At 40.4% G+C, this 26,427-nt stretch overlaps 2 protein-coding genes and 1 long non-coding RNA gene across 5 annotated transcripts in view; 2 read left to right on the forward strand and 1 right to left on the reverse strand.

Moving 5' to 3' along the window:
- Nucleotides 1-6,225, forward strand: LOC135249920 (transmembrane protein 179-like). The gene is made up of 4 exons (XM_064325624.1): nucleotides 1-431; nucleotides 1,782-1,919; nucleotides 2,201-2,279; nucleotides 3,135-6,225. The coding sequence occupies exons 1-4, from the start codon at nucleotides 130-132 to the stop codon at nucleotides 3,312-3,314; spliced, it is 699 nt and encodes a 232-aa protein (XP_064181694.1). The 5' UTR covers nucleotides 1-129; the 3' UTR covers nucleotides 3,315-6,225.
- Nucleotides 5,947-26,100, reverse strand: c1h14orf180 (chromosome 1 C14orf180 homolog). 2 transcript variants are annotated; one of them, XM_064325602.1, is made up of 10 exons: nucleotides 25,677-26,100; nucleotides 23,798-23,828; nucleotides 20,023-20,109; nucleotides 18,268-18,388; nucleotides 13,913-13,943; nucleotides 13,423-13,531; nucleotides 11,272-11,438; nucleotides 10,402-10,531; nucleotides 9,384-9,410; nucleotides 5,947-8,065 (listed from the first exon to the last, which is right to left on the reverse strand). In XM_064325602.1, exons 1-10 carry the CDS (start codon nucleotides 25,827-25,829, stop codon nucleotides 7,860-7,862), a joined length of 1,062 nt encoding a protein of 353 aa, XP_064181672.1. In that variant the 5' UTR covers nucleotides 25,830-26,100; the 3' UTR covers nucleotides 5,947-7,859. The 2 variants fall into 2 exon arrangements, with proteins under 2 accessions (XP_064181672.1, XP_064181680.1); XM_064325610.1 differs by lacking the exon at nucleotides 9,384-9,410 and having other exon boundaries at nucleotides 25,677-26,099.
- LOC135249932 (uncharacterized) overlaps nucleotides 20,565-26,427 on the forward strand; it is a 57,836-nt gene continuing 51,973 nt past the window's right edge. Inside the window, exons 1-2 of one of the 2 annotated variants that reach the window (XR_010328834.1) lie at nucleotides 20,565-20,788; nucleotides 20,932-20,982. This is a non-coding gene — a long non-coding RNA (uncharacterized LOC135249932). Of the gene's footprint in view, nucleotides 20,983-26,427 lie in introns of both variants that reach the window. The other variant, XR_010328832.1, reaches the window with a different exon arrangement.

The following is a 26,427-nucleotide window of genomic DNA, read 5'->3' on the forward strand; positions in this document are numbered from 1 at the left end:
AAAAAAACATTAATTTCACAAGCCCAGCTGTGGTACGCACTGAAGGATATCGTGTTTTATGCGTCAGTGTCTCACTGCGCAGTCGCCGCTGCAGTGGGTACTTGTACAGTGGATGTTGAAAGAAGGAAAATGGCTCTCGACAATTTCATTTTTGCACAATGCATCCTCTATTTCTTGGCGTTTGTTTTCGGCTTCATTTCCGTTGTGCCTCTCTCAGAAAACGGCGAAGATTTTCAGGGGAAATGTCTGCTTTTCACGCGGGGCATGTGGCAGAACGAGAACATCACTGTAGCCAAGCAACGCTTCATCGTTGAGGAGTGGGGACCAGAGTCCTCTTGCAGTTTCATCACTTTTGTCGGGATAGTCTCCCTCGTTCTTTCAGCAGTCCAGGCATGGAGATTACTCTTCTTTCTTTGCAAAGGCCACGACGAGTGAGTCAAATTTTTAAGACAGTGTCCAAAATTTCGGTTTTTTTTTTGTGTATTTGTGTTCCTTTTAATTGTAGGGGATGGATTGGCGTAGCGGTGGGAATGGGTAGATGGCTGTTTTCACTCTCAATTAAATCCTTAAAGCTACGTAATTATGAATATACGGTAGCCTATAAATACATGCAAATTACAGACAAGATGTTATACCCCCTTTCCCCCAAACCGCAGTCATAGCAACACTACAGTTGAAGCAGAATATCCGTAGCCCACCTTAGCTAGTTTACTCGGCATGTCTGTAATCGATATGCTAAAGAGACATTTATCTAGCAGAATGTATGCATTTTTTCTTAAATGATTTGAAACGATCTCCAACAATCTGCAGATTGGTTATAAACGTCGGAAAACGAGCGTGTAAATTTCTTCTCGCAAAAAAATTGTCATTTATGTGTCACTTGCTACATTGCAGAGGTTTCCAGATGCCACATCCGCCCTGGAGCGTTTATAACATCAGATGGGCGGTACTGATGCGGGAAAGCCATATCGCCTTATGTACCAATATATGTTCATCCCTTGAAATACATGAGCAGTGAATTGCATCTTTTATAGGTCAATCAAAAAACATTACTGGATTGTTTAGATCGGACAAGCATGAAATAACTGAATAGCACATCATCAGTTTTTTTTATTTATTATAAATGACAAATTGTCTAGCGGTTTCATTTTTTTTGGACTGGCAGTGTTCTCAGGCATCTGCATTGTTTTTGAATTCTGCATTGTTTATTTAACATTTTTGAATATTCACATTTACAAAAACAGTGATGTGCGTGTGTGCACTGTAAATGATTTCAAGGTGGCTCTACCAAAAAAAGTGGCTCTTCTTCTGTATGAACTGTATGAAGAGAAGAAGCATGAAAAACTGAAGATTTTTAATTCAGCCAGGTTACTCGTTATTTTAAGTAGGGCCACCTTGACATTTTTTACAATGTGTGTGTGTGTGTGTGTGTGTGTGTGTGTGTACCCCAGTGGAAGAACTTAGGTTAGATAGAAAATTGCTATGCTTGTGTACCTCTTAGAATTGCAGCATGTGGAAGAAAATCCACCCACACACCTTAGAATGCAAGAACATTCAATTCTAAATTCCATTGCTGAAAGGACAGCTCATATGTGGCAGCCTCCATATGACCCCCGAAGCGGTTCTTTCCCGCTCAGTTAAGATGTTAAATGGTTCATCAAATAAGAGTCGCAGCTGGCCTTTGTGATGCTACATGCACTGAGGGAACAGCTGAAATGTGTTTTAATGGGAAACTGTGCAGCTGACCCATTTGAGTTATCCTTCCCTTTCTGTGATTGCAGCTCCATATTCAATGCCTTCCTCAACCTGCTGCTCAGCTCTTTCATGGTGTTTGCCATCTTTGTGGCCAGCACCATTGTCACTGTGGGCTTCAACCTGTGGTGCGATGCCATCACAGAGGACGGGACCATGCCTAACAGGTAGGCCTGCCATCCAGCTGTTACGTGCTGTGGAGCTGAGCTGGGATTACACAGCGTGGATCAACAGGCCAGATTAGTACTCCACCAGTGGTTACTTCACCAAATGTTGATTGTTGAATCCTTCCTAAGTGAAGACTGTTATTTTTGTCATTTATTTTATAATTAATCTATGACAATGATGCCAGTGGAAGTAGATAGGCAATGAAGATTACTCTATTGTTATGTCACACAGTATAAAAGTAGTGTTGTTTGAACACTTTATGTGGTCTCCATGTTTGCAGTTGTGAGGAATTGCAGGACACTGATTTGGAGCTTGGCTTGGACAATTCCTCTTTCTATGACCAGTTTGCTATTGCACAGGTAAGGACCAACTCCATGGAATAAAAATGGGCAAAACTAAATTGTACAATTGGCATTTGTACTGCAATGAATTTGCCTTAAGTGATTAAAACATTGTCAATAGTATAGTTTTGGTTTTCTCTTTGAATAGTAGGTCCCTATACAAACATCAACTACTACTGAAGCTATTCCCTTCCTTGTCAAAGCATACTAATCTCTAATTATTGCTTTGCTTGGGCAGTAGCTCTGATTGGATGCTATTGTATTGTCAAGCTTTGTGTGCTCTTGGGGATTTACAGTATTTAATTATTAATCAGCATTTAATTATTCATTTCTTATTGAAAGTGGATGCAGGGGAAGCCACTCTAGGGAGAATGAACCAAGAGGCTTTGTTCACTGTGAAGTATGACTGTTTGTTGTAACTGAAAAACTGTAGAAAAGTGGATCGTTCTGTAAATGTGAAATATGGGCATATATGGTTATATTACATTTTTATTCCCATATTAGTGTGGGGTATTATATTTTGTGTCCCAAATAAACCATGTGTGATGATTTTACTTTCTTAGTACACAGAAAAATCACCTTCAGACTTGAAACAATGTATAGTTTGGTCTTGTTGGTTTAGCTTTAGAGCTCCCTCCTTGTAAAGGCATTTGTTGTCTCATCATCAGTACATACATGTACAAATACATGTTTGCTTAATGAAGTAAGTGTTCATCTCTACTGAAAGCAAATTTTAGGGCAGCACCTACTCTTAGTGAGCAGAAACTCCTTTCACAATATATGTACACAAAGACATTTGTTTATGTACAAAAAGAAATACCAAGCTTTTTTTTTTTATAAACATGTAAAATGACGGGCATCTCTCTCACGCAGTTTGGCCTGTGGGCTGCCTGGCTGACCTGGCTGGGCATCACCATGCTGGCCTTCCTGAAAGTGTACCACAACTACCGACAGGAGGACCTCTTAGACAGCCTGATCCACGAGAAGGAGCTGCTGCTTGGGCGCTCGTCTCGCAGGGGATCGGACGCGGAGGAGAAGAGCGCCATGATATAACCTCCGCAGGAAGTGTGCGTTACTCACAAACGTCCCCCACAGCCGACAGGCTTAGCTGAGGAGTGTTGGTAAACCCTTTTGGAAAACAGTCAAATACACCATTCGGTGACATCTTTGATTTTGTCCAAGGATGCGCGTCATGGAAATTCTGGGGCCAATGTACATATTTGTCTGACCTTATTTAGAGGTGCCCATATCTTCCCGTTTTATATTATAGCACAAACTGCAACCATTTCCACATTCACAGAAGAAGTAGATTAGCACAGATGTCAACTTAAAGAGGAAAGATGAAACAAAATATATTAACATGCTTACGTTACTGTTAACAAAGATATAGAGTGCTACTATAGAGTCTCTGTATAGCTTTGCTAGTCAGTTTGGCTGATGAGAAAGATAAAAATAACGTATTCAGAAGGCTATGATTAGGCTCTTTTTTGAGCATGACATATTTGCCTAATTTAATGTGTCACATTAAATTTGTTGACGCTATTATTGGCCAAACCTAATGTGACTCCTGTATTATCGTGCATCGCTAATTTAATCCCTTTACTGACAGAGGGGCAGTGCTTTATTTTGCAGAACCTTTGTGCCACCGTTCTGATCCTGCTTTCTGCTACAGATAACGCACAGGGCTAAGAACCTGCTAATCCGGCAAAGTCCTTTTTTGTTTTGGGCTCTGTACAAGTAGTTATATGTATCCAAGAAAGTCATTCCTCCCCCTTAAGGCACACAGCAAGCATAAATGAGCAGCAAGAAGCCATTTAATATGAAAGTAATGTTGCATTGAACATTTCTTTCCATGACCGGCTCAGCAACACAAAGCAAACAATTCCCCTCTGAACTGATCCTAAAGCGATGGAATTGACTTAATCATTATTTCTCTCTTGTCATGCTGCAGTGCTCAGTGGAATTTGGATAACCTGATACATTTGCTTCATGGTAACTGCCAGTTCCAGCATTATAGTATACAACAAAATTGCCAGAATTGAAAATTAGCAGTCTGCCATTGAATATTTAACAAAACAAGCCAATAAACAGGACAGTTTACTATACAGTAGCTGTCACTGAAACATGTCAGACTTGGAATGGGCATTCTAGATTACATTTTCAAAGAATCAGATCCTGTTATTCCCCAAGTACTGTAACCTAATATTCCTTGTAAATGATGAACCTGCCAGTTAAGATATTTGCGTAGTTACGCTTCCCGACTGGACAGCTAATGATAACTCTGCATTTTCTATTTTGTAGGATTCTTACGCACTCCTTCATGTTCCATCAGTGTCAAAAGACAGACCTAGGATAAATTCTCATTTGCAATAACTTTTTTAATTCTCACAGGACACCCCTGAACAGACCTTGACATTTTCAAAAAAACAGGTTACTAAACAAAAATAAAAAATCACATAAATAAAAAAATAGTTCATAAATATTGCTGAAAATGGACGCTTCTAAAATTCAAATTTTTCGTCAAGAAATCCTAAATTGTAAATTTTTCAAATAATCACAAATTGTTTTGAATTTCAAATAGTATTTGAAAATTGTAAGTCTGGTTAGTTCACAATATACTAATCACAATGTACTGTGTGTATGTGTGTGTGTGTGTGTGTGTGCGTGTGTGTGTGTGCGCGCATGTATACCTGGATGAAATAGTTTAGTATAAATGCTTTTCAAGTAATTTATTTGCCCCAGGACTGGTGCACAATGTGGCTACAGGAGGCACAGGTGAGGGCGTTGGGGGAAGTTTGTGAATAACCACCTACATTTGATGTGCGTGTTTTGTTTGGCTGAACTGGTGCCCTAGTGACCTCAGTATTTTGCATGCTGCAGCAAGATGTAGTGTGTGCTTTCTCAGTGTCACATGTACACAGCTAGCAAGCACTGTATTTTGTAAAACGCTCAGAACGTTATAAATTGACCGATGTGATATTGGCTCAGCTTTGTTTGCACTTTTTTTTATTGCCTGCCCACCAACCTTCCCACCATTCCTAAATTGTACTTGTGTACAATTTATAGCTGTGTAAATACCGTATGTTATACGCTTTTTTTCGCATGAAAAGTGGTGGTGGCAGTGACCATGACAGATTTATTTTATTTTATTTTACTTACAAATCTTTACCTCCCAACACCTGACTTTCACAACCCCTTAGGAGAAATACATAGTTTACAAGAGCGGTTATCCATGCCTCAGAACTCACAAAACCAAACCACTGCCATCTCACTCTGATGGACTTACATTCTTAAAGGCAAATGCCTTATAAATGTATGACCTCTCAAATCTTAACGCATTTTCATTACATAGCATAGAAGCTTGTCTCTGTAATACAGGCCTTGCTTGAACATATGGTTTAGTTATGTGATAAATATATATCCTATATTTGACTATACTTTTGCCAAATGTTCTAGTTCTTAGCTTTCAATCAACAGCAGTCTTTTCACTGACCTCGCAACAGAATGCTACACTGCAAGATGTGGGAGACAATCTGGTTCACAAAGACAGTTTTATTCAAAATAATTTAAATAAAAAAATAAAGGTAGAAACAAACATAACCTTATGAAAGGCACTTTCTTTAAACGTGATTGCATACATGTTGAAATACAGATGTAAAACAAGAATCAGCAATGATAGACCATGTGAACTTTCTGGGGATATGTTTTATTGCTTGAAAGGGCTGACATTTCAGCAGGAATTGTAGAATATGAAACATTCTCTATGAATATCGACAGTATTCTTCTGGACAACTGTTGCACCGTATTGCTTTGAAATTCAAGTGTAACACTTATAGAGGCTGTCTTGCTATTTACAGTATGGTTGTGTTCCCTGAAACTTATAATGCAAAGAATACAAATTATTGGAAACAGTGTTTTGTGTTTTATCGCTTTCAAATTAAAATAATACAAAACATATATTTAACAGTACTGTGTTTGCGTTTATTTTTTGCCTTTATTTTCTTGTCTTGTCAATAGGGTTAAAATGCCTGAATTAATAATGAAATGTAAAATGCACATTTAAAAATAAGCATATTTTTCAAAAGGTACTCTCAGATGAAATATCTAGACCATAATGAATTCTGTAGTTATATTCTGTGCTTACCGTTATACAGTGTGTTACAGTAACTGAGTACTGAGTATCAGAATCCAGTGTGTTACACCTTACACAAACTATTTCACCAAACATTGTGTTAGAATTCCATAAGAATTTGTTAATTCCAAAATGCTAGTTTGAATAGCATTAGACATTAAGATTAAAATCTGAATACCAAAGAGCAATTAAAAATAGAAAAATTAACAGATAGCAAAATCTATATAAAATGTACTTAAAATCAAACAAGGGAATATTTCTTACTTTACCATCTTCAGATATACAGAAAAGGTACACAGGCTTTCCTCTGTAACAGAATATGTAATTCCTTGTGTCATTTTAGTAACTATCTATACAGTGCAGAAAGCAAAAACTGTACACTCTTAAGGAAAACAGATTTCCTTCATAGGATTAAATTACCATATACACTGAATACATAATTCTGTGCTAATAGATACTCCTCGTTCAATTGTGAACTACAAATCAAATGTACCATCCATGTGGGTAGAATTACAATGTCCTGCATAGAGTTGTTTTCTCAATAAAAGATAATTTTATATACCAGAAAATTATGTATATCTTATGTAGTAAATAAAAAAGCAAGCTTGTGACCTGGATTGAAAATACAGATGATGAATATCGACTCAATATGCCGTAAAGTTGTGTCTGTTTTCATTTCGTTTTTGCAAAAGGTGTTAACATTTGTGCTTTCAATTAATCAATTCTGCTTAATTTTAACAATTTTTCTTTTCATAAAATTGATACTCTATATCAGTGGTCTCCAACCCTGGTCCTGGAAAGCTACAGGGTCTGCTGGTTTTTGTTTTCACCTTAAAATCAGCACCCAATTGAGACCCAAGACACCAGGTGAGTTGAGTTAACTATGTAATCAACTGCTGTAATTGATTCATGAAGTGCAGAGTCACTATGAAAACCAGTAGACCCTGTAGCTCTCCAGGACCAGGGTTGGAGACCACTGCTCTATTTGTATTAACAATGTCAATTTTGTGATTGGCCTTTCATTACTTTATCTGTATGCTAAACTGTATTGAAGGCCTGTAATTTTTTTCAAATATTAAAATATGAATGTAACACATTTAATTGTAATAAAATATTTTGGATGCCATGGAAACATTCACCCACATTGATGGTACCCTAAAATGTACAAGTGGAGATTATGGTGAGAAAACTGGCCACGTTACAAAGGTGCTAAAGGCCTGAATAACATAAACAAGGCATTCAAATGACCTAAAATTATTTACACAGCTGGGTGAGTGCTACATGACGCTGATAACATACGTCTATATATCAGTATAAGTAAGCGCAGTGCTAGATTCTAGGATGCGTGTTTCAGCACCGTAACTAAACAGTGAGGATGCAATGCTTGTGTAAGAGGCAACGACCATGTGAAGACTTGCAAAGCGGTGGAAGAAGCGCTCTAGAGCTCCACCTCTGGCTGGCCTCTGTCACTGCATGGTTAACCATATCCAGCAGCCCCACACCACCTGCTTCATCTGCAGCAGGTAAACGGCCAACACGGCCTCCAGCTCCTCACACACACGCTGTGGCCGCCTGCGGTCTGAGCAGTACAGCACCACCCCGAGGACGGAGAGCAGCAGGAACAGGCAGGTGATGAGGGCCAGGTGGGGGCGGCTTGGGGATGCGTCGTATGCTGTAACCCAAATGGAAATCGCGTCACCTTGGCGAAGCTTCAACAGCATAATTATTAGCCCATGACTACAAGGCTCTGCTTCCCATTATGTTTTACACTAGTTTTCATTCGGGTTTTTAAAACACTGTATCATGTTGCAATGCATAACAACATTCAGACTATATAGCTGATTATATCTATGAGGTTACATGCATAACAGAGAATTCTGCACCATGCTGTTTGATCCCTTAAGCTGACCCTGTTTTCTTTGTAGGCAACACAAGGTGTCCCTTTGGAATACTCATGCACCTATCATATACACCATCACCTATTAGGGTCAGGGTTAGATTTAGGGTTAGCATTAGGGTTTGGAAAGCATTAGGGTGGAGGCAAATTTATGGTAATGTTCAGGATGAAGGGTCAGCACAAGGGTTAATCCTTGCTTTGGCTAACCAAACTCTTCCCCACTACTGGGGCCTAACACTATAGCCTAAAGTATTTTGGCATTTCTTCTGCAAAACAACATTTTCTACATATTTCTTTTGTTGATTTGATGATATATAGCATGATTCTCATTCATTTCAATATAAAAATCTTGTATTTGTGATGACTCCCAGGCCTATAATTAGGGTTAGGCTTAACGCAATCTAACTAACATTTTCTCCTTTGTGAGTCCTATGTTCTGATGTTCCTAAAACTGCAGTGCAACATAATAACAATATTACACAGTCAAAACTATTGTGAAAGAATTCTGTTCGGCTATTCAGTCACCAGAATGGGTTCAAATAAGGATAATGTATTTTTGAAGATTTACACTTACTCACAGTAGAGCCATGCATGTGGTGTGTAAAAAATAGAGCATGAAATGTTTTGGCACTGGGGTAAAATAAATTACACTAAGCTATTAATTCCTCCAGTGCAGGTGAGTTGATCAGGGAATAATATTAATCACTACAAACTATAGAGAAATAATAACACACCGTTAAAGGACAAAGCACTCAGCTAAACTGACAAAATGACAAAAATGAGAATTATTAGGACAGCTATGAAACGAATAGCCTAATTTTGCATTTTCTATTATGGCATTAAGTTCCACACGGGATTTCATTAAATTAAGTGATCAAATGAATGATCAAAGGAATAAAATGAATGATCTTAAGCAGTAAGCTTAGACTATCCCTACATTACTGTGTAGTCTCTGTTCTTCCTGTTCTCTGCTCTCATAATCCACAGTGTCTTTTCTCCACTCTTTTTCATGATTGCTGTCGATCAGTGTGAGTGACACATCACCACTGCATGCGGTTAGTGAACCACAGTCCACTCCATTAGTCCCACTTACCTACTAAATAGTCATAGTTTGGAATGTCTGTGAATTGGAAAGATGAATGGCAGATAAGTACTGTACCTCTTTGTTGCCATGACAGCAGTTTCAGGCCCTGAATCAATGTTTTGGCTACAAGCACTGGTGGGTACAGGCTAGTGCTTCTACAAATTACTGCCTTAATATTAGCCATTGCTTTTATTGCTAATTCTAAATGCAAATCAAGTAGGCCTAGCGTTGCTTCCCTTTTTAAAATTCCGAAATCCCCAATGACTTCAGTCCAAAGAATACTGCACTTAGTGATCCGCCGGAACATTCTTGTTTTATTGAACTCATTATTTTTTTCCCTTTAATTGCTTACCTTTAACAATGTCTACACTTTATGAGAAATTGTAAAATTACTCTTGAGAGGTTTAGCATAATAGCGGAAGGGACTTAAAAAGTCACTGAGGAGATCTCTATTATCTCCTGGAGTCTACTGAGCTTCCTACAAACCACTAATATGCCTAAAATGGGAAATCTGGTAAAAATGAATTATTTGAAACAAAACAATGAATCAAAATAAAGGAGCGTTGGTGGCCCATTGTTAAACAATTGAAACACTGCTTTCATACTTTCATTTATGATTTATATTTGTTATAATAATAACAGTTTTATTATAATTGCTGCTGAATATAATACTGCTCAAGCACACAATGCTCTATTTATTGAGTGTAGGAAAGGAAACAGCAGGGGGCAGCACTCCCCCTTCAGCATAGTGCCCAATAGGTAATACAGGCAGCGCTGAAATCAGCGAAAGGGAATATTGCTATTCTAAGGGATTACCACTATGCATAGTGAAATGTTTAGTGTTAAATCAGCTCTGATAAGAGTACACTTGAGCCCTCTTGGACTCGTATAATTTCTGTTAAATTTACAGTAGCAGTGTACTTTCTGTATAAGGAACATTTTCCATGTACTGTAGAAAGATAATTGACCTGGTTGACTGGACTACAGTCGGTAACGACCTCTTCCTGTGGTGCTCTCCAGCTCTTACCGTGTACAGTAAGTTCTGGCTCCCTGAAGCGAACGTGTCGCTCTGGTTTCCGCCGGTATGTCAGCTCGGAGTCCACGCTACTGCAGTTGGGCCTCTTCAAAATGGAGGTGGGGATTTTACAGCTGCTGGTCTGGACAGGGAGATCATGTGGAATCGCACAATGTTAGAGCACAACACTATAGTGTGCACGCACACTTGCATTCATACCTGTTCTGTGGAATAGCACAGAATAGTTCTAAACTAAATAGTTCATTTGAGTGAGAAGTTATGAATACATATCTGGAGTTATATTTACAACATGGGCAAGAGGAACAGGAACTTGAATCAGAGTGCATAATACCCTGCAAGCAGAAATGAGACATTATTTTCCAGCATTCTAAAATTGCCCATCATTTTGTAACACTGGCCTTGTACTCGGGCCCTGCGTGGAGATTTTCCTGCATTCAAGACTGACGCAAATAATAAACCAATACAGACACCTAGGGTGTGAGACATGAGGATATAATAGAAAAAATTTTAAAAAAACAACTGGATATATTTCTTGTTTTCAGTCATAGCCTGGGTCTCCGTTATTCTGGAAAAAGCTAGACACGAAAATCGATGAGATATGCATGTTTTGCGGAATTTTAGCATAGTGAAAATTTAGGTGTAATTTTTCCGAATGTAGACAACAACATTGCCATATTTTTCCTTTTGGAAATCTTGAAAATGTCAAGGGTACTAAAAATTATTATCCATTCATAAGATCTCAATCTTTGCTTTATGGTATAATGATGCAGTGCTTATGTATTGCAGTCAGTTATTTACGTACATTGACTGTAACGTAGAAAGCAATACAAAACAAAAATATAAGGAGAAAAAGGGTGTCACCTTGTGCTTGGAGACTTCCTGTTGAGGATGGGGGTCCTTCCTGTGGTGGTGTCGGACCTCGGAGCGTCTCTCCCGGTGGGTTGGCGGGACGCCATTGAGTGCGTCTCTGAACGTATCCGTTGTAGTAAATCTCTTGGACAGCACCGAAACACACTGGCCCAGAGAGTCTGTGGAGTCCAAACATAGCCAAGGCACTGTTTTAGCCCACTCATCCCAGCTCAGTGGTTTTTAGAAATTTATAACACTGATTTACAACTCGGTGAGGTGCAATAAGAGTGAGAGGCCAACTTACACCACAGGAACACAGCTATGCCACTTTATTTACAGTACACTGATGCCACTGCAAATTTACCTTTGTCCATTATGACCCTGCTTGAGTCACCGACGGCGCACTTACTGTGTGCTAAGCAAAGGTTGCAAAAACAAGGAGCAACGCTTGCACTGACATCAGACACCCGAACCCTAACATCCCCCTGCCTTAGCACGTTAGCGATAAGTCCCGCACAGCCTCCACATTCTTCAACGATTGCGCAACGCCGCCTATAACTGTGACTCAAAGCATCAAGGACGTCCATTAGCTGAGACACTTTGAGATAAAATCTTGTTGTATTTTACTGCTGGACAATGAAAAAAAATTTTTTTTTGGAATGTCAGCAAAGTGGTATTGGACAGAGCCTGTAAAACACTGGCCTCAAACTGTCAAGCGATAAAAGACAGAAGAGTGCGTTTATTTATTTATCATTACACTCAGCTGGCATTTTCACCAGCTGCAGCTGCAGATCTACAAGCCATTTATCCAGCTCTGAATTTACTGGAGTCTCGCAGCTGAATGACCCAACCCCAGCTGGACTTGGGTTGTCCCAAAAGCTGTTACTCTACAATGAAATACACTTGACCGACAATGCACACACTGCTGTTTTTACCTGTAAAACAATGATGGTAATTTGGTCTGTGTGCCTATAATTCCTGAGAATGCACTTTGTAAGAGGCTGTTCTGTAGCGTAGCTATAGCTTTGTATATCCATATGAGATGTGATTGTGTGTATAACCAAAAGCCTGTATTCAAACAACATTAATTCTTAATTTTACTCGATTAATTAAATGATGATTTAAATGAAATCTGTCCAATTAAGGTGCCTATGAGTCACTCACTGATCAATTGCATTAAACAAGCAGTCAAGCCTAGCCTTTAAATAACAGTTGCTATTCATTTCATAGAACATAAAATATGTTTGATTTGCCCATATTTGGTGTGAAGTGGGAATAATAAAATACACTGGGGTTACACTCAATCTGGGCAAAACCGCTAATACTAAACAGATACTAAAATTGCAACTGGTGGCCAGTGTCTGTCCCAAGACAGTCATATATAAACACATAGCATACAGTACATACACACATTAATACATACATACAGTTTTGTACCATTATGTTACCAAAAATTAAACACAGTTTGATTTCTAGTGATCTCCAAGACTGAGGTGTGATGGAGCATGCTGCTGAGTTCTTAACAAATGAGCAGATTACATTTGGCTTTTCCAGCTTGTTTGACTAATTGCTTATTAAGATAATCAAATTAACTAAAAACCTCATTAAACATACGATAGGTTTCCCTTGCCTGCAGGATCAAATAATATGTTAGTACATGTAATAATATTTTTAGTGGTATTTGAATAATTCTGAACTAGGCACATAATGAACTGAAAGTCCATTCTGAAAATATATTTTTAATTCAATGAGGCCCACTGTTAATATTCCCTTGTGCATTCAATAAAAAGCTCCATGGTATGACAGTCCAATGTACTTTAAAATATTTTAAAATATACTGTATATATTCACTCCGTATATACAGTATAATATCTGAATCATAAATAGTGATGACCTGTAGCCTTTTAGCCAAATCCTTCATTAGCTGGTTGGTTTCAGCATCAAGATGTTTATTCATATACCTTATATACTTTATAACCCCATAATCGCTATCCTGCATCCTATCACTCCACTCACTCAAGTTTTATAGTTTGAAAGTGGGGCATTTGTACATATTCAGCACAGAGAGTGTTGTGATAATCTGTCCCATAATTTAGAGAAAACAGGATTTCCCTGCGCTCCACGTAATGCAATTGTTCAGTAAATCAGAGAGAAGGTGTTTACCTGTGTACTCGGTCTTGCCTATCTCAGCATAGACAGACGCCAGGAGCTCCAGGCTCCTGGCTGTGATGGGGTGGTCATTGCCAAAGGCTTTCTGTCTGATTTTAGTGGCCTGAAACAGAAGAAAAGGCAAGGTAAAGTCAAACACGGGAGGGCAGCGTTTCATTAGAGTCAGATTCAATCACGGGAATTTATGTCATAACTTAATGGTTTGTGTCAGAATGTCATTGAAACTGAGATGCCATTCACGGCACAATAATAATCTCATTTATGTTAGAAGGCAGAACAATGCAAAGGGCTACAGTTAAAGTATGGCACTTAATGAAAGTACAGTATTACCCCATAAAGCTTATTAATATACCATATGGATAGTGGCATTACGTAGAAGGACGTGTCCTGTGCTTCACATGAACATTTTCAGTAAGGTAAAGCACTGCCACCCAGCTAATCCACACATAGGCACACCGTACATTAATTTGATACACAGACATACCTTGCCGCTGTACTCTAAAGCAAGATGTGGTCTGAAAAGAAGAACAGAAACAGCCGTCACTCATCAGTCATCAGTTCTCTGCTAGGACTGAGTCTGAGTGTGAGCAGGCATGAATATGTGTGCGTGTTTATGCGTGTGTCCATGTGTGCATGTTTACGCGTGTGCTCACGCTTGTGCTTATACACAGTTCATGTCTGTACGTTTGTGGCTTCCTTATTCTCCCACCCGCCACTTACACAGAACACACTGACACATGACCAGTCAAGGTTGCTGCTCCTGCTGATCCTGCATTGTGAAGCCCATCTCCCCACGCAAGGTCAGTGCTTCCAGGTGGCCCAGCCCTGCTGAACTCCAGTGACCCCTCAGTCCTCCGGCCGCCCAGCATATGGCCCGTGCCTGCGGGCCCTCTGCCTCACACTGAGCAGATGGGCCCGTTCTAACTCCCTGTCGCCCGCTCCCCTGCCAGCGATGATTACCAGCTGATGAACACCCCATTTCGGCTGTGACCAAGGTCCTTTTGCCAGCCGCAGTGCTGCAGTGCCTATCCTCTAACAGTAATGGATGGCTTATCATCACAACACACCACTGACCAGAGGTCTTTAAACCAGCACTGGACGACATGATGTATGTCCACAGTCGGCAGCCATTTAATACCATTATTTTTTTCCTTGCCGCCATTCTTTTTATGGTCGCGCTCTGTGACTCACAAAGTGCCGATATCGCGTAATTCAGATGACGGGAAAAAGCCCATCCCAAGACAGCTGCCCCATATTGTTTTTATAACTGCATAATATGATAGAATAAGATGGACGGTCTATCTGGAATTGATGTCACTGGTGACATTTAGATTTTGATCAAAATGTTTCTGTCACAATGCTTGTATTTAGCTAACGCAGCAGACAGACATGTAAAAAGAGAAAGGCCATACTGGCTTTCTGAATGAAATTATCTCAAAATCGTATTTTATATTATACACAAATGTCAATGTCAATATTGACATTAATAATGACATAACAATGTATTTTATACAATTTCCTATATTACCCTGAAGTGCCGTCTCAAAATGTATGCTTGTTTCTCATATGATAGTGATCGAATTAGGAAACAAGACTCAGCCAGATCAGGTATGAAGAACCGAAAATAACCCATTTCAGAGAAGACCACAATGGTGGAACATAAATGAACGTATATTATTTATATTATGTGTATTTAAATCAGCGTTTGGAGTCCTTGGTACTAACAAATCTGAACTCTGAAGGCATACTGTGATTCTGCATTGTGGTGCATGCAGCGTGACACAGAGAAGAAGTCAGGTTATGAAGTCAGTGGAAATGTTCAACTAGTGCCAACTGCCGTTTGCGGTGAGGTGGCATCCGGGCAGCGTTACGCGGCATGGCATCCGCAGCCTGGGTTACGGCTGCACCCTGAACCCCTCTGAACCGCCGCGAGGTGTGAGCCGCCTCGCACCCGCTGTGTCCCCCTGCACGGCGACCGCAAGGTCATCCATCACTTCCGCGTGTCCTCATAAATGTAGAGCAGGCCGTGTTTAGTGCTACAGATGTCAGCGCTACCGTTCCAAACCATAGCCTCCTAAATAAGTAATGGCTGGGTGTTGGGTGCACCGTGTTAGAGCGTCCCTCTCGACATTCGATCGTTGGCTTCCCAGCATACCTGCTGATCGGAGGACTTCCTGCCACTTTGTTGAAAGATTCAGGAGAAATGGAACTTCCTGCCTGACATACAGGTCAGCTTAAAAATGATCTACAGTGCTAAAAAAGATAAACAAGTTCCTTGTTTCACCTACAGTACCATCTCAGCCAAAAGTGTCCCTTCATGGTAATATTTCCTTTCCTTCTCCCATGTTCTGGAACATTTTGAAAAGTATATAGTTTGAAATTCTTTTCCCCGTAAGGATTATTTTGAGTCCTGAGTACTTAAAAGGGCTTGAAGCCTTAAAATCTTAAATAGTTTATTTAGAACGTACTCCACTCTAACAGAAATATTTCAGTAGCCTTTTGACCTGAACAAAGTGAACATCTGAGTAAAATAAACGAAATTATGAACCATGAAAAAATGTACTGTTTGGAGTAGTCTTTTTCTGGTCAGTAACCACTTTGTGCTATTCACAAGGAGATATGGAAAATAGTTTAAAGTTTCTGGGGTTTTTAAAAAAATTAATTATTTAAATTGTAGTGGACGTTTTCGATTGGCCCAGACAGTTTTGTGTGCAACAGAGGATATTTAGATATTTACAGTGCTGATGACAGTGTTTTCTAATTACCTGTTGGCATTACAAGGATACGCCTAATACCAAAACATCCCGGGTTTTCAGTCTAAAGCAAGCAAATACACTTCAAGTAACTTTGAAGCAGCTTATACAGCAACATTGCTGCCAGAGGTTGTATACTTGTTCTAAAATTAAAATTTTCAATGTTTAATTTTATTTACCGCTAGAACAATTTCCAATAGCACATACAACATGAAAAGGAAGCACTGGCACAGTGTACAATTGCATATTTACATTGGTAATTGTGAATAAACTCGATGAAATTAATCTGTTTATATGTGCAACCTCTGAACACATAATGTTGCTATACAAACTACATGTTGGAGGTAAACTTGAAGCATATTTTCCCGCTTTAGACCACAAACCCCCACGCCATGCAGGGGGGCCCTAAAACCAACAATCGTAAAGCCAGCAGGATGCTAGAAACCGCTGTAAATATTTAAAATATCATTCACTTCACATAAAAGGTGTGGGCCAATTACAAACATACATTAAAACTGAAATAATAATAACAGGTCTCAGAAGCTGATCACTTCAAGCTGAGATCATAATTGCAGCTCACAGGAGCACAGCGTGCACTTTGATGTCCTTGTGTCTTCCGAAACTCAAGCTCAGAGCCACAGTAATAAAGAATCTCCACCTCATTCAAGTTTAAAGCCACCACCAATACTGCACACCACACCACCTTCCCCTAAGCAATCAAGCTAAATGCTGTAATGTTCCACCCAATGACAATACAGGTATAGAAAAGTGGAGCTTTCTGTCTTTCTATGCATGTTGCGACCAAAGAAATTACTACTCAATCCATCAGAGAGAAAAGGGATACTGGTTTCCGTTGTTCCAGCAGCATTTGAAACTTACAAGAGAAGTGGCGTATGTGTTATTTCCCATCCGAGAAAGAAATGAAAGTGGATCCTTTTGCATGCAGCCCCAGGCATAAAGACTTCTCAGGCTGATATACGGCAAGAGAAATTTCCATCCCATTTACCTAAGGCTCCGTGTTTGCATCATTACAGAAGGTCAAAAACATAAATACGCTTCACAATGACACAATAACATCATTTTAGACTCCACAGACAGTGCCAGTGTTCCTGTAATACAGTGTCATATCTTCAAAAAGCACATTTAATATTTAAAAGTGCTGAAATTGGGAGAACACAAGAAGATAACCAATAGCCACCGTTTAGATATAAGCTAATGACAAATTCAGAGGACATAGTTTTTCAGTATATGAAGGGCATTAGTAAATAAAAAAAACATCAAATTAACCCTCTGAAACCTGGCAGAAAAAAATTGTTTAAGTAATTTTTGAGTGTCTTGAACGACAAAAACATGTTGCAGTGAAAATAATTATTTAAATATTTATTTGATTTTGATTGAATGTTCTTTGTAGTACAGGTTTCAGTGTAGTAGAATATATGGTTCTGGAGATTAAGACCACAGATTCATGGCCCCTATGAGGACAAAAATGAATTGCTGCATTTTAGGAGCTTAAAAGGAAATACACAGATCTCTCCAGAAACATTTTTCCATCATAACCTGTATGTATTCTGGTCAAGAGCGGTTTAAGAGACAATCACAGCAACCAGCCCTCGTAATGTCTATGGATGCGCTTCTGCACCATGAATAAATCAAATGGCAGCAATGTGCTGCGTCACAGTGGCCAGACAGCAGCTCGCCTCCACAGGCACTGGACCAAGCCAACATAAGGCTCCGAATCCGGCACGCTCCATTAAGCTTCCCTGGCCTCTCCCCAGCTATAACTCAGCATTGACAGCCAATGGTGGGCACTGATCGATGTCTCTCAGTCGATGCCTGGCTCGCCTGCACGGAGAACACTTCCCAGTTCCTCTTAACCACTTCATAACAACAAATGCCTCAGCTTCCAGTACTAATCTTCAGTGTCTGCCCCGAAAACAGCTAAGATATGGTGCAAAGGAAAGTATGACATGGTCCGCTGGACAAATAGGAGATTTTCATAATTGAAGGTTTAGCACTGTGATGGTGTAGTTTTATCTGTGGATCAATGGATGATCTGCCCACAGCCCGTGATGCACCCACAGCCTACCTTTTGCTCATGATGCACACCTGGGCGAGTCTCTCATAGTCCTGAGCTTGAGAGGCCTGCTCCGATAGCTCCTTCGAAGACTCCCATCCCGCCGATCCCAGCGAAGTCGTCTCCTGAGGACCTGTCACAGAAGGTGTAATCAGAGTCCGTCAGCAGCCAACTGCCCTCCCCGGGCCAGGAAACAGGATCCCAAACGCGGGCAGGCGGCCACCGCGGCTCCGCACGGCCCCCGGACAACCCACACGCCACGCTGGGCAGCGGGGAGCAGGACGGACGGCGATAAGGTGCGCAGATAAGATCAGAGAGGAAACGAACGCGCTAGCATGTACGCACGCGAGCACAGCCGCAGGTCAGGATGAAACAGAGCTGTACTTCCTGTCTCTCGCTGGTCTTAAGTGTACCCTTGTTCCCTCTCATAAAGCACATCATGCATCGTGCCTAACTCATGACTTGGGAGGAGCGAGGATGATGCATGACCAAGGCAGAGAAAAGAGGCGAATGAGGAGAGAGAGAGGTTTGGGAAAGAAGACTGGGGGAGTTTAGAAGAGGAGAGGGGGATGAGCTTAGTGACAGAAATTACACATGGAAGGATGGACATGCATATTTCGGGGATGGACAGAATTAGGACAGGGAAAGAAAAAAAGAAAAGATAAATGCAAAAAAAGAGAGAGAGCGAGAGGGTAAGCAAAACGCTGGTACTAGTGCAGCTGGGAACCAGGCGGATGTGCTGATTCAGAGGCCTCTGGTTTCTGTGGTGCTGTTCCTTGCTTAATCAGATACCGCAGAGCAGGGCCATTTGTCTTCTCTGTGGCCCCCTGCTCCTGTATCCTGCACATGCGAGAGCTGGTCGCTGTATCAGCAGCGCTCGGGCGCAAACAGAAGCAGCGGCCTTGCAAAGAGGCACCAGGCGATAGATCACTGCTGCTGGGTGAATGCCAATGCAAAATCAGGGAAGGGTTGTTTTTCAGGTGCCCGAAACCACCACGTGACCCCATCATTAATGTTGCACTGAGGCAGAGGATAATTCTTCACGAAGTTCAAATCCTGAATAGGCCATTGGCATTAGGTTTAACTCAGCAATTCAGCAAATGCCCAGCTACATAAAATGATGATATACAAAAAGGTAATGTGTGTAATTTACATACATTACATGTGTATTTATAAGAATATTTTCAAAGCACATCAAATTCATTAACCACATTCTGTTCTTGGTTAAAACTATTCACCGTAGCATGTTCAATAATTTTATTGAGTATTGCCTGTCAGAGTCAGAGAGTCAGCTGGTAATCTGGAAATCTGACGTCTCTTCCACACATCAATTGACACATTGAATGTTGCGGAAATGCTTTACAAAAATCCAAATTCTGTTTTAGCCTATAAGTTTGTAAAAAAAAAAAAAAAATTCTGTCCACTACCCAGAGTCCTCCACTTATATTTTACAAATATAGTTTACCACGTTCTGAAATAATAGAAAATATTTTTTAATAGAAGGAAAGCGTATAAATACGTCTGGAGACTATCACGTTTTAGTCAAGAGTACTAAAATGCGAACAACGAAACAGCACAAGAGTTCAAAGGAAACTGTCAAACTAGTATTATTTGTTTATAGACTGTGAATACACAGCGTAAATTGGTGATGCTGTACAGCGGTTATGGCTCCGGCGAACTTCAGATTGCAGCTCAGCTTAATTAATAAATGTAAAAATGTTCGGAACGGTGCTCTAAACACACAGTATATGTAAAGCGTGAACTTACCAGCGCTCCCCTGAAGAGCAGTGAGTTCGAGCAACGCCACCTCGTAGAACATCTTCTCAGCCTGGATGAACTGGAGTGCCTTCACATCTGTTTATACTGGTGAAGGATTAACAGTGGTGTCAACTATCCAACGGCGCCACGGAAAAGAAGCGTCGGGCTAGGTTATGTACACTAATCACGCTCATGAACGTGGGAGCTACAAAGGTACTTTCACGAACGAAGGCAGGGAAAACAAGAAACTGCTTCTGAAATCGCAGGTTTCAGAAAGAAAAAGTGTAAGTGCTGCTGTGAACACCACAGGATGTCCTTCATTAGTACAGCTTATTAGAATTCATGCTAAGTATTCCCCTCGTTGTTTTCATTGCATTGTTCGAATAACTTGTAAAGTCCGTAAGCAGAATTCAACATGTGCTAGCACTAAAAATAAACTGGCGAGTTTGTTCGTCTCTGCACGTTGTTGCAGAAAATAGATTAGAATGTCCGGCTGTAAAATGACACCCCTAGCATTTGAGTGGCCACTGGCCATTGCTGTGAATGGACAATGTTCTTAAAATAAACACACATTTGTTTCATGACCTATTAATACTGTATATGAAAGGGTGATACGTGGTCCTTAACAGCAGGAGTCAGCTGTTCTGTTCTGAATCTGTATGTAAACAGTTCTAGAATAAGCAATATTGTTGAACTTCAGTGAAATATAAAAAACAGTCACTTTGGCTGTGGACAGAGGAGGTGTCCACATCAGCACCTGCTGGTGTGCTTTGGGGTAAGAGTGCCAATAGCCTTAAAATGAATTCCAGATTTTAGCAACACAGAAGCCTGATGCCTTTGATGTAGTCACTGACAGAAAGGTCAGTTATTATCATCCTTCTCATTGCCCTCTTTCATCTGCTCTCTCTTTGTAAACAGGGCTGTGAGGCCCTATTGGTATAACCATGGAAACCATTGAAATGTCAGGAGGTGAGTGGGCACACACAGCTGCAACGCACACACACTTATGATACTGATATTCAATTACTGAAAGGCAAAGTCTTGCCAGCTTTTTGTTTCTCACGCACTCTCTCCCAAACAGATTTGTTCTGTTAGCAGTTTAGTTAGTTGTGTTCTATATCAGCAAATCTAAAATAGAAAGCAAATAGAAACCTTACATAAGCATTATAATTGGCAAAAAAAAAAAACTATTAAGAAGATTGACTTAAGTTCTACAACTCATGCATGAATGTGTGTATTAATTAGAATTTTGGCTGCTTCCTTCATGGCTGTCATATGGTTTGGATCTATGGTCCCCATTAGTTATGTAAGTTGACTTTATACTGGTCTTTTCTCATTGATTTTGACCACTTGTTCATTTAACCATTTTTATTGCAGGCCCATCTACATAGTAGATGGAAGTAGGATTCATTTTTTTTTCTGAAAATGCAATATTTTAAACACTGGAATTAGACACATCTTTCTGTCACCTTTCCAGTATCACACTCCCCTATAGGACTCTTGGCCACAGCTGACAGTGGACTCTGGACTTTATAGCTAATTATCTAAGTATGTGTGTCGTATCATTCTCTAATGCGTCTGTCTTCGCTAAATTAAAGAAAGTCATATTATACACTGCAGACTATGAAAACAACAAATTGTGAATAAATATTTTTAAATGTTTTAGAAAACAAATCATCTACTGTAGTGTAGTCCAGATTTAACATTTAACCATTTGAAAGAGGATATTTGTTGCATTACATCGATGAACTTGGTACTCGGTGTATATTTCTTTGGCCTCTTACAATGGACTGAAATATTTTGCACTTGTGATCCAACAGATGCGACACCTATTTTAAAACCCCTATAGAAGAGAACACTCTCCTGGAACTGTAGACAAAATACCATGTAAATCTACATTTGCTTATATTTAGCAAGCAGCAGTGGCTGCTCGCCCATTTTCTGATGGCATCTATTTCCTGTTTTAACTGTTTACTCTACTGTAATTAGTATAATGACCCTGATGCAGCCATTTCAATGTTTTATCACTTTTCTTTAGAGAGCTGTGCCTTGAGTGATTTATTCAGTATTGATTTTAAAGGAGCTAATTACGATTCATTCACCAGACACTTGCAAATGTAGCCAAACCTTGTAGCATCTTAGATTACAGGGAAAAATAGAGGGTGACTGACACTATTTAGTGACATTGAAACAGTTTAAATTGGCAGATTTCTTTCATTTCTACGTTGAACATTTTTGTTAACAAAATCAGAGATCACACTCAGTGATCACAGTTGAGATTTTGGTTGTGTGTGGTCTGGATTTAATCAAGATTTTCCCATAACATCGGTATGCTTCACAAATTCAGTTTGACAAGTTCATTTTTACTGAACATGGAAAACTGAGCTTGTGAGGTGAGAAGCCAAAAGTTGCATTCATTTGTTATTCAACTCAAGGGAAAATGTTGCTTGAATACCGGTCTTTGATATTTTAGCCAGCCAAAACAATACCGACCGATACAGATAAACCTGAGACAGTGCTAAGCTGCTTATTTGAACAAGCAACTCTCCACCACCTCGCTCTTCTGTAGTATTTTCTAAGCCATGGTCTACAGGATAAGTATGAAGGTCTACCAGTTCAAAATAGTATTACACCTTCACACCAGTCAAGGTTGTCAGAGAGGACAAGGCAAATATCTCACAGGTGCCCAGGCTGGTAATACAGAGCTTCATAAGTTGCTCACAACTTTAGTGTCCAGAAATAAATGTTCCTTTGGATCAGATTGGATATGATTTTTGTCACATTTCTTTAAAGGTGAACAGGACAGGACATTTTGTGATCATAGGCAGGAAAATACATAAAACGTTCATTTCAAGGTGATAGGTGCTGTTTGTTGGAAGACTCAGTATAGATAGTGCCATGTTTAGTTGGAGCAGTACTCTGCTTGATGTGTATTTCCAGCGTGCAGCTACTGTGTGTTGGTGGACAGAATGACAAAGCGCAGCGTGTGAATTTAAAATGGGTTAGACCACGGGCCGATGTGATGACGAGGGATGGGGTGACATGATCTCAGAGCCGTGAGCTGGGCATTTGATGTGGGGATGTAGAGAGCTGAGTCGTCAGCGGGGAATGTGAGCCGTGTGAACTGGGAGTCTCGGTGACGAAGAGTGGGTCGGGATGTATATCACCACATGCCATGCATCCCTTATCTGCATTCTATACTTAGCACTGCTGTCATCAATACATGGATACCGCAGCTACGGGGCAATTAGCCTCCTAGTTCCATGTTGTCGGGAGATAAGAGCTTACAAGTTCATCTAACAGAGTAACAGACCCTGACACCTGCAGAGTCCGGGCCGCAGTCATGCATAACTAACATATTCAACCGCGCTGCCTCTTGGAACTTATACATACACAATATACATGCTCTACACTGCTGTGGAACAGCGGTTCCCAAACCTCTCCTCAGGTACCCCCAGCTGGATCCAGGTACTTTATGTGTTCCACCTCAACCACACCTGATATGACTAAGCAAGACCTTGATTATTTGCATCAGCTGTGCTTGAGATGGAACACATCAAATACCTGGATCCAGCTGGTAGTGTCCGAGGAAAGGTTTGGGAGCCACTGCTGCAGAATGTCACATCACTGTGCATAAGCTTTTCATTATCTACTGATAAATTCCTCTTGGCATATCTACAGAGTCCATCTTCTCTAAGTGGGTGGGGGTTACGTTGTTTGGGATTCAAGCATACCGTTCATGTCGTTGTTCTGACTTTGTTGCTTGTTTAAAGCTAAAGGATACAATTTTTTTCCTCGATGAAGAGTTCTGCAATCTGAAAGAGAAAGAAAGGCAGAAGTAATAAATGGGGTGATGGATTACTGATGGGTTTGGGACAGCCTGTGACAGAAAAGGTGGCGCGTCACTGTTTTCTGTGAAGAATGAAGTGGCACGTCTTAGTGTCTTAGTTCTGTGAAGAAGAATATCTGGGTATGTTCTGTGAAAGATGTGGCATAATGTCTGAGTTTATTCAGTGACGTGGTATGTCCAAGTGTTTTCCTGAGGAACTATGGTCAGTTAAATACATTTACGCCACTGGCAGAGTCTGTTGAGTTAAATTAATGCTATGGCTATCTGCTGTTATCAATTATGTGCTTAATTGCTGTGTTGTATTTTGATACAGAATTGTTTTTCAGCTGAACAAAAATAGTATGAGTTGTTTTTATGACTCATCGCAGGTCATGTGAGTCATGACTTGAGCACTGAACCTTGGGCTAAATTAATTTTCCTTCCTGTTGGGAATTATCTCCTGCTGTTCTGCTTTTTATTTGTCACTGACAGAATTTACAAATAGTAAATGGTAAAAATAAACAGAGTCTGAGGTGAAACTTGTGATTTTTGTGTTCAGTGACCGTTAATTACATCAATTAATTGAAATATTTTTAATCATTTCAATGCTTAAATTGCTTTCTGTAGGGAACAAATTATAATTAGTCACACAAACGTCACATTGGAGTGTTATGACTGCTAAAAATCTTGAGTAAAGGAGCTGTGTTTTATCTTTGGGTTTGGCTTCTCAGTTTGTTTGTGTACATTTCGTCCACCAACGCTGATTGCTTGATTTTGACAAGAATAGAAATGTCCAGCAAGTAGCACATAGAGGTGTGTTACATCAAATTTACATCAGAGTTAACTGTAGAAAACAAATATGAAATGACCCAAATAGAACAAAACCCTCTCCACCACAACGCTGTCATACATCATTCCTCACATTCCCTGAAAACTGCGTAACTGCTGACATGTTTGTTCTCCTGGAACGCAGAGATAAAAAAATATATGGTACATATTTCCTTAGCTGCTTCTAAACACCAGGAAAACTGCTGGTAAGGACCCAAGGGACAGTCTACAAATACGCCTCGGTTTGATGAAGCACTACAGCTGAACAGCACAGCACATCCCCAGCAATACTTGCCATATGAAGCATACTGCACAAAGAAATGGGGCTTGGAGTGGAACATAGTGACATATAACATATAACATATAACATATAAATATTCCTCTTCAGCATGGGTCAGAAAATGAGAATACATAAGGAAACATGTTAACATGAGATATTAAAAAAACACAAAGATTTTCAGACATTGTGGACATTGTATCATTTCTTTCATTTTATCTGACTGAACCACATTCCAACGTGAAGGTCAGTCAGATATTTTAGAAATAAGTAACTTTATCATGCAGAAAAAAGAAACATTTTTTTTTTGGAACAAGAACCATTTATAAACACACTAAATTTTATTATTGTATTCTGTGTCAATTTATATGCATATTATATATGACAGGCCAAGCTATACTCATCATTGTTTGAAGCTGTCACCTGAAGCAAATGCAATAAGTAAAAGGAAGTGCTAATGTACTTGTGTACTGTACATGACAGCCAGAACAGTGCAGCATGCATTACACCTGACTGCATTTAAATGCAAATGCTAGGTAACGCGGATCAGTGTCTTTTGTCCTTGTCCCATAGAGGGTGCATCTTGAGCTCATCCTGTGCAGATAATACACAAACGAGCATGCTAACCCACTGGGCTTCAGCGGGCAGGCAGGGTCTGCCTCTCAGCCAGCGTGAGGGATTTGCATGTGCGTTTTGCATGTGGTCGGCACGGGGCCCCGGGCTTCTCACCTGGTGCAGGCAGTTGGGCAGCGAGTGGAAGCTCTGCACGTGCGTCAGCCCCAGCAGGCAGCTGAGGAAGCAGTGCAGGGCGGCCTGGGGCTCCCCCTGCCTCTGGAGCTGCCTGCCCAGCTCGAACAGGCCCTCTCTGCCTCCGTTCAGCATGACGAGCCTCCCCGCACAGCAGCACCTCCCATCTGAGCCTCCTGGCCGGGGAGAGCGCCTGCTTCTCTCCGCGGAAAACAAGGACGGAAAAAATGTCAAAAATGTAAAAAACCTAAACAAAGAGGAGAGGCAGTCGGCAGAAAAGGAACACGCAGGCTGAGTTACATCTATCCAGGCCTTCAAGGGCAGGTGCTAAGGAAACTAGCCAGCTGAAAAAGATAGCTCCATTGCTTTCCCCTCCCTCCATACTACTACAGTACGGAGTGGGAGTCAGCCTGCTGGCAACACAGAGTGAGGATTGCTGACTGGCAGGGCTCTCGTCCAATCCCCCTTCTCCTCACGTACTGTAGCACCAGTGTGCATTGCCTCACGTGTGACAAATGAGAGCTGTGGTCTCAGCACTGTGCCTTGGTGGAAAGCTTTATAAACCTCTAGAGAATGACGCGGACTGGAGCTTACAAAACAGATGATGAATGGCTTGTTGGAGTGAATCTGTACTATATTTGTGCAGTTTATGCATATTTTTGAATTTGCTCTATGCTTACTCTGTTATGCTGCATTTATACAATATTGTGGCTTAGTGTTTGCGTATGTGTGT

This window comes from Anguilla rostrata, chromosome 1 (genome assembly GCF_018555375.3).
Source record: "Anguilla rostrata isolate EN2019 chromosome 1, ASM1855537v3, whole genome shotgun sequence".
In the NCBI taxonomy this organism is placed as follows: Eukaryota; Metazoa; Chordata; class Actinopteri; order Anguilliformes; family Anguillidae; genus Anguilla; species Anguilla rostrata.

Bases quoted from the DNA above. Each gene is read 5' to 3' on its own strand.
- c1h14orf180 (XM_064325602.1), bottom strand. From the start codon at position 25,829: ATGCTGAACGGAGGCAGAGAGGGCCTGTTCGAGCTGGGCAGGCAGCTC. The intron at 18,389-20,022 runs GTAAGTTCACGC...CTTCTGTGACAG, and splicing joins TGCTCTTCAGGGGAGCGCTG to GTCCTCAGGAGACGACTTCG. The intron at 13,532-13,912 runs GTATGTCTGTGT...CTTCTGTTTCAG, and splicing joins CTTTAGAGTACAGCGGCAAG to GCCACTAAAATCAGACAGAA.
- LOC135249920 (XM_064325624.1), top strand. From the start codon at position 130: ATGGCTCTCGACAATTTCATTTTTGCACAATGCATCCTCTATTTCTTG. The intron at 432-1,781 runs GTGAGTCAAATT...CTGTGATTGCAG, and splicing joins CTTTGCAAAGGCCACGACGA to CTCCATATTCAATGCCTTCC. The intron at 2,280-3,134 runs GTAAGGACCAAC...TCTCTCACGCAG, and splicing joins ACCAGTTTGCTATTGCACAG to TTTGGCCTGTGGGCTGCCTG.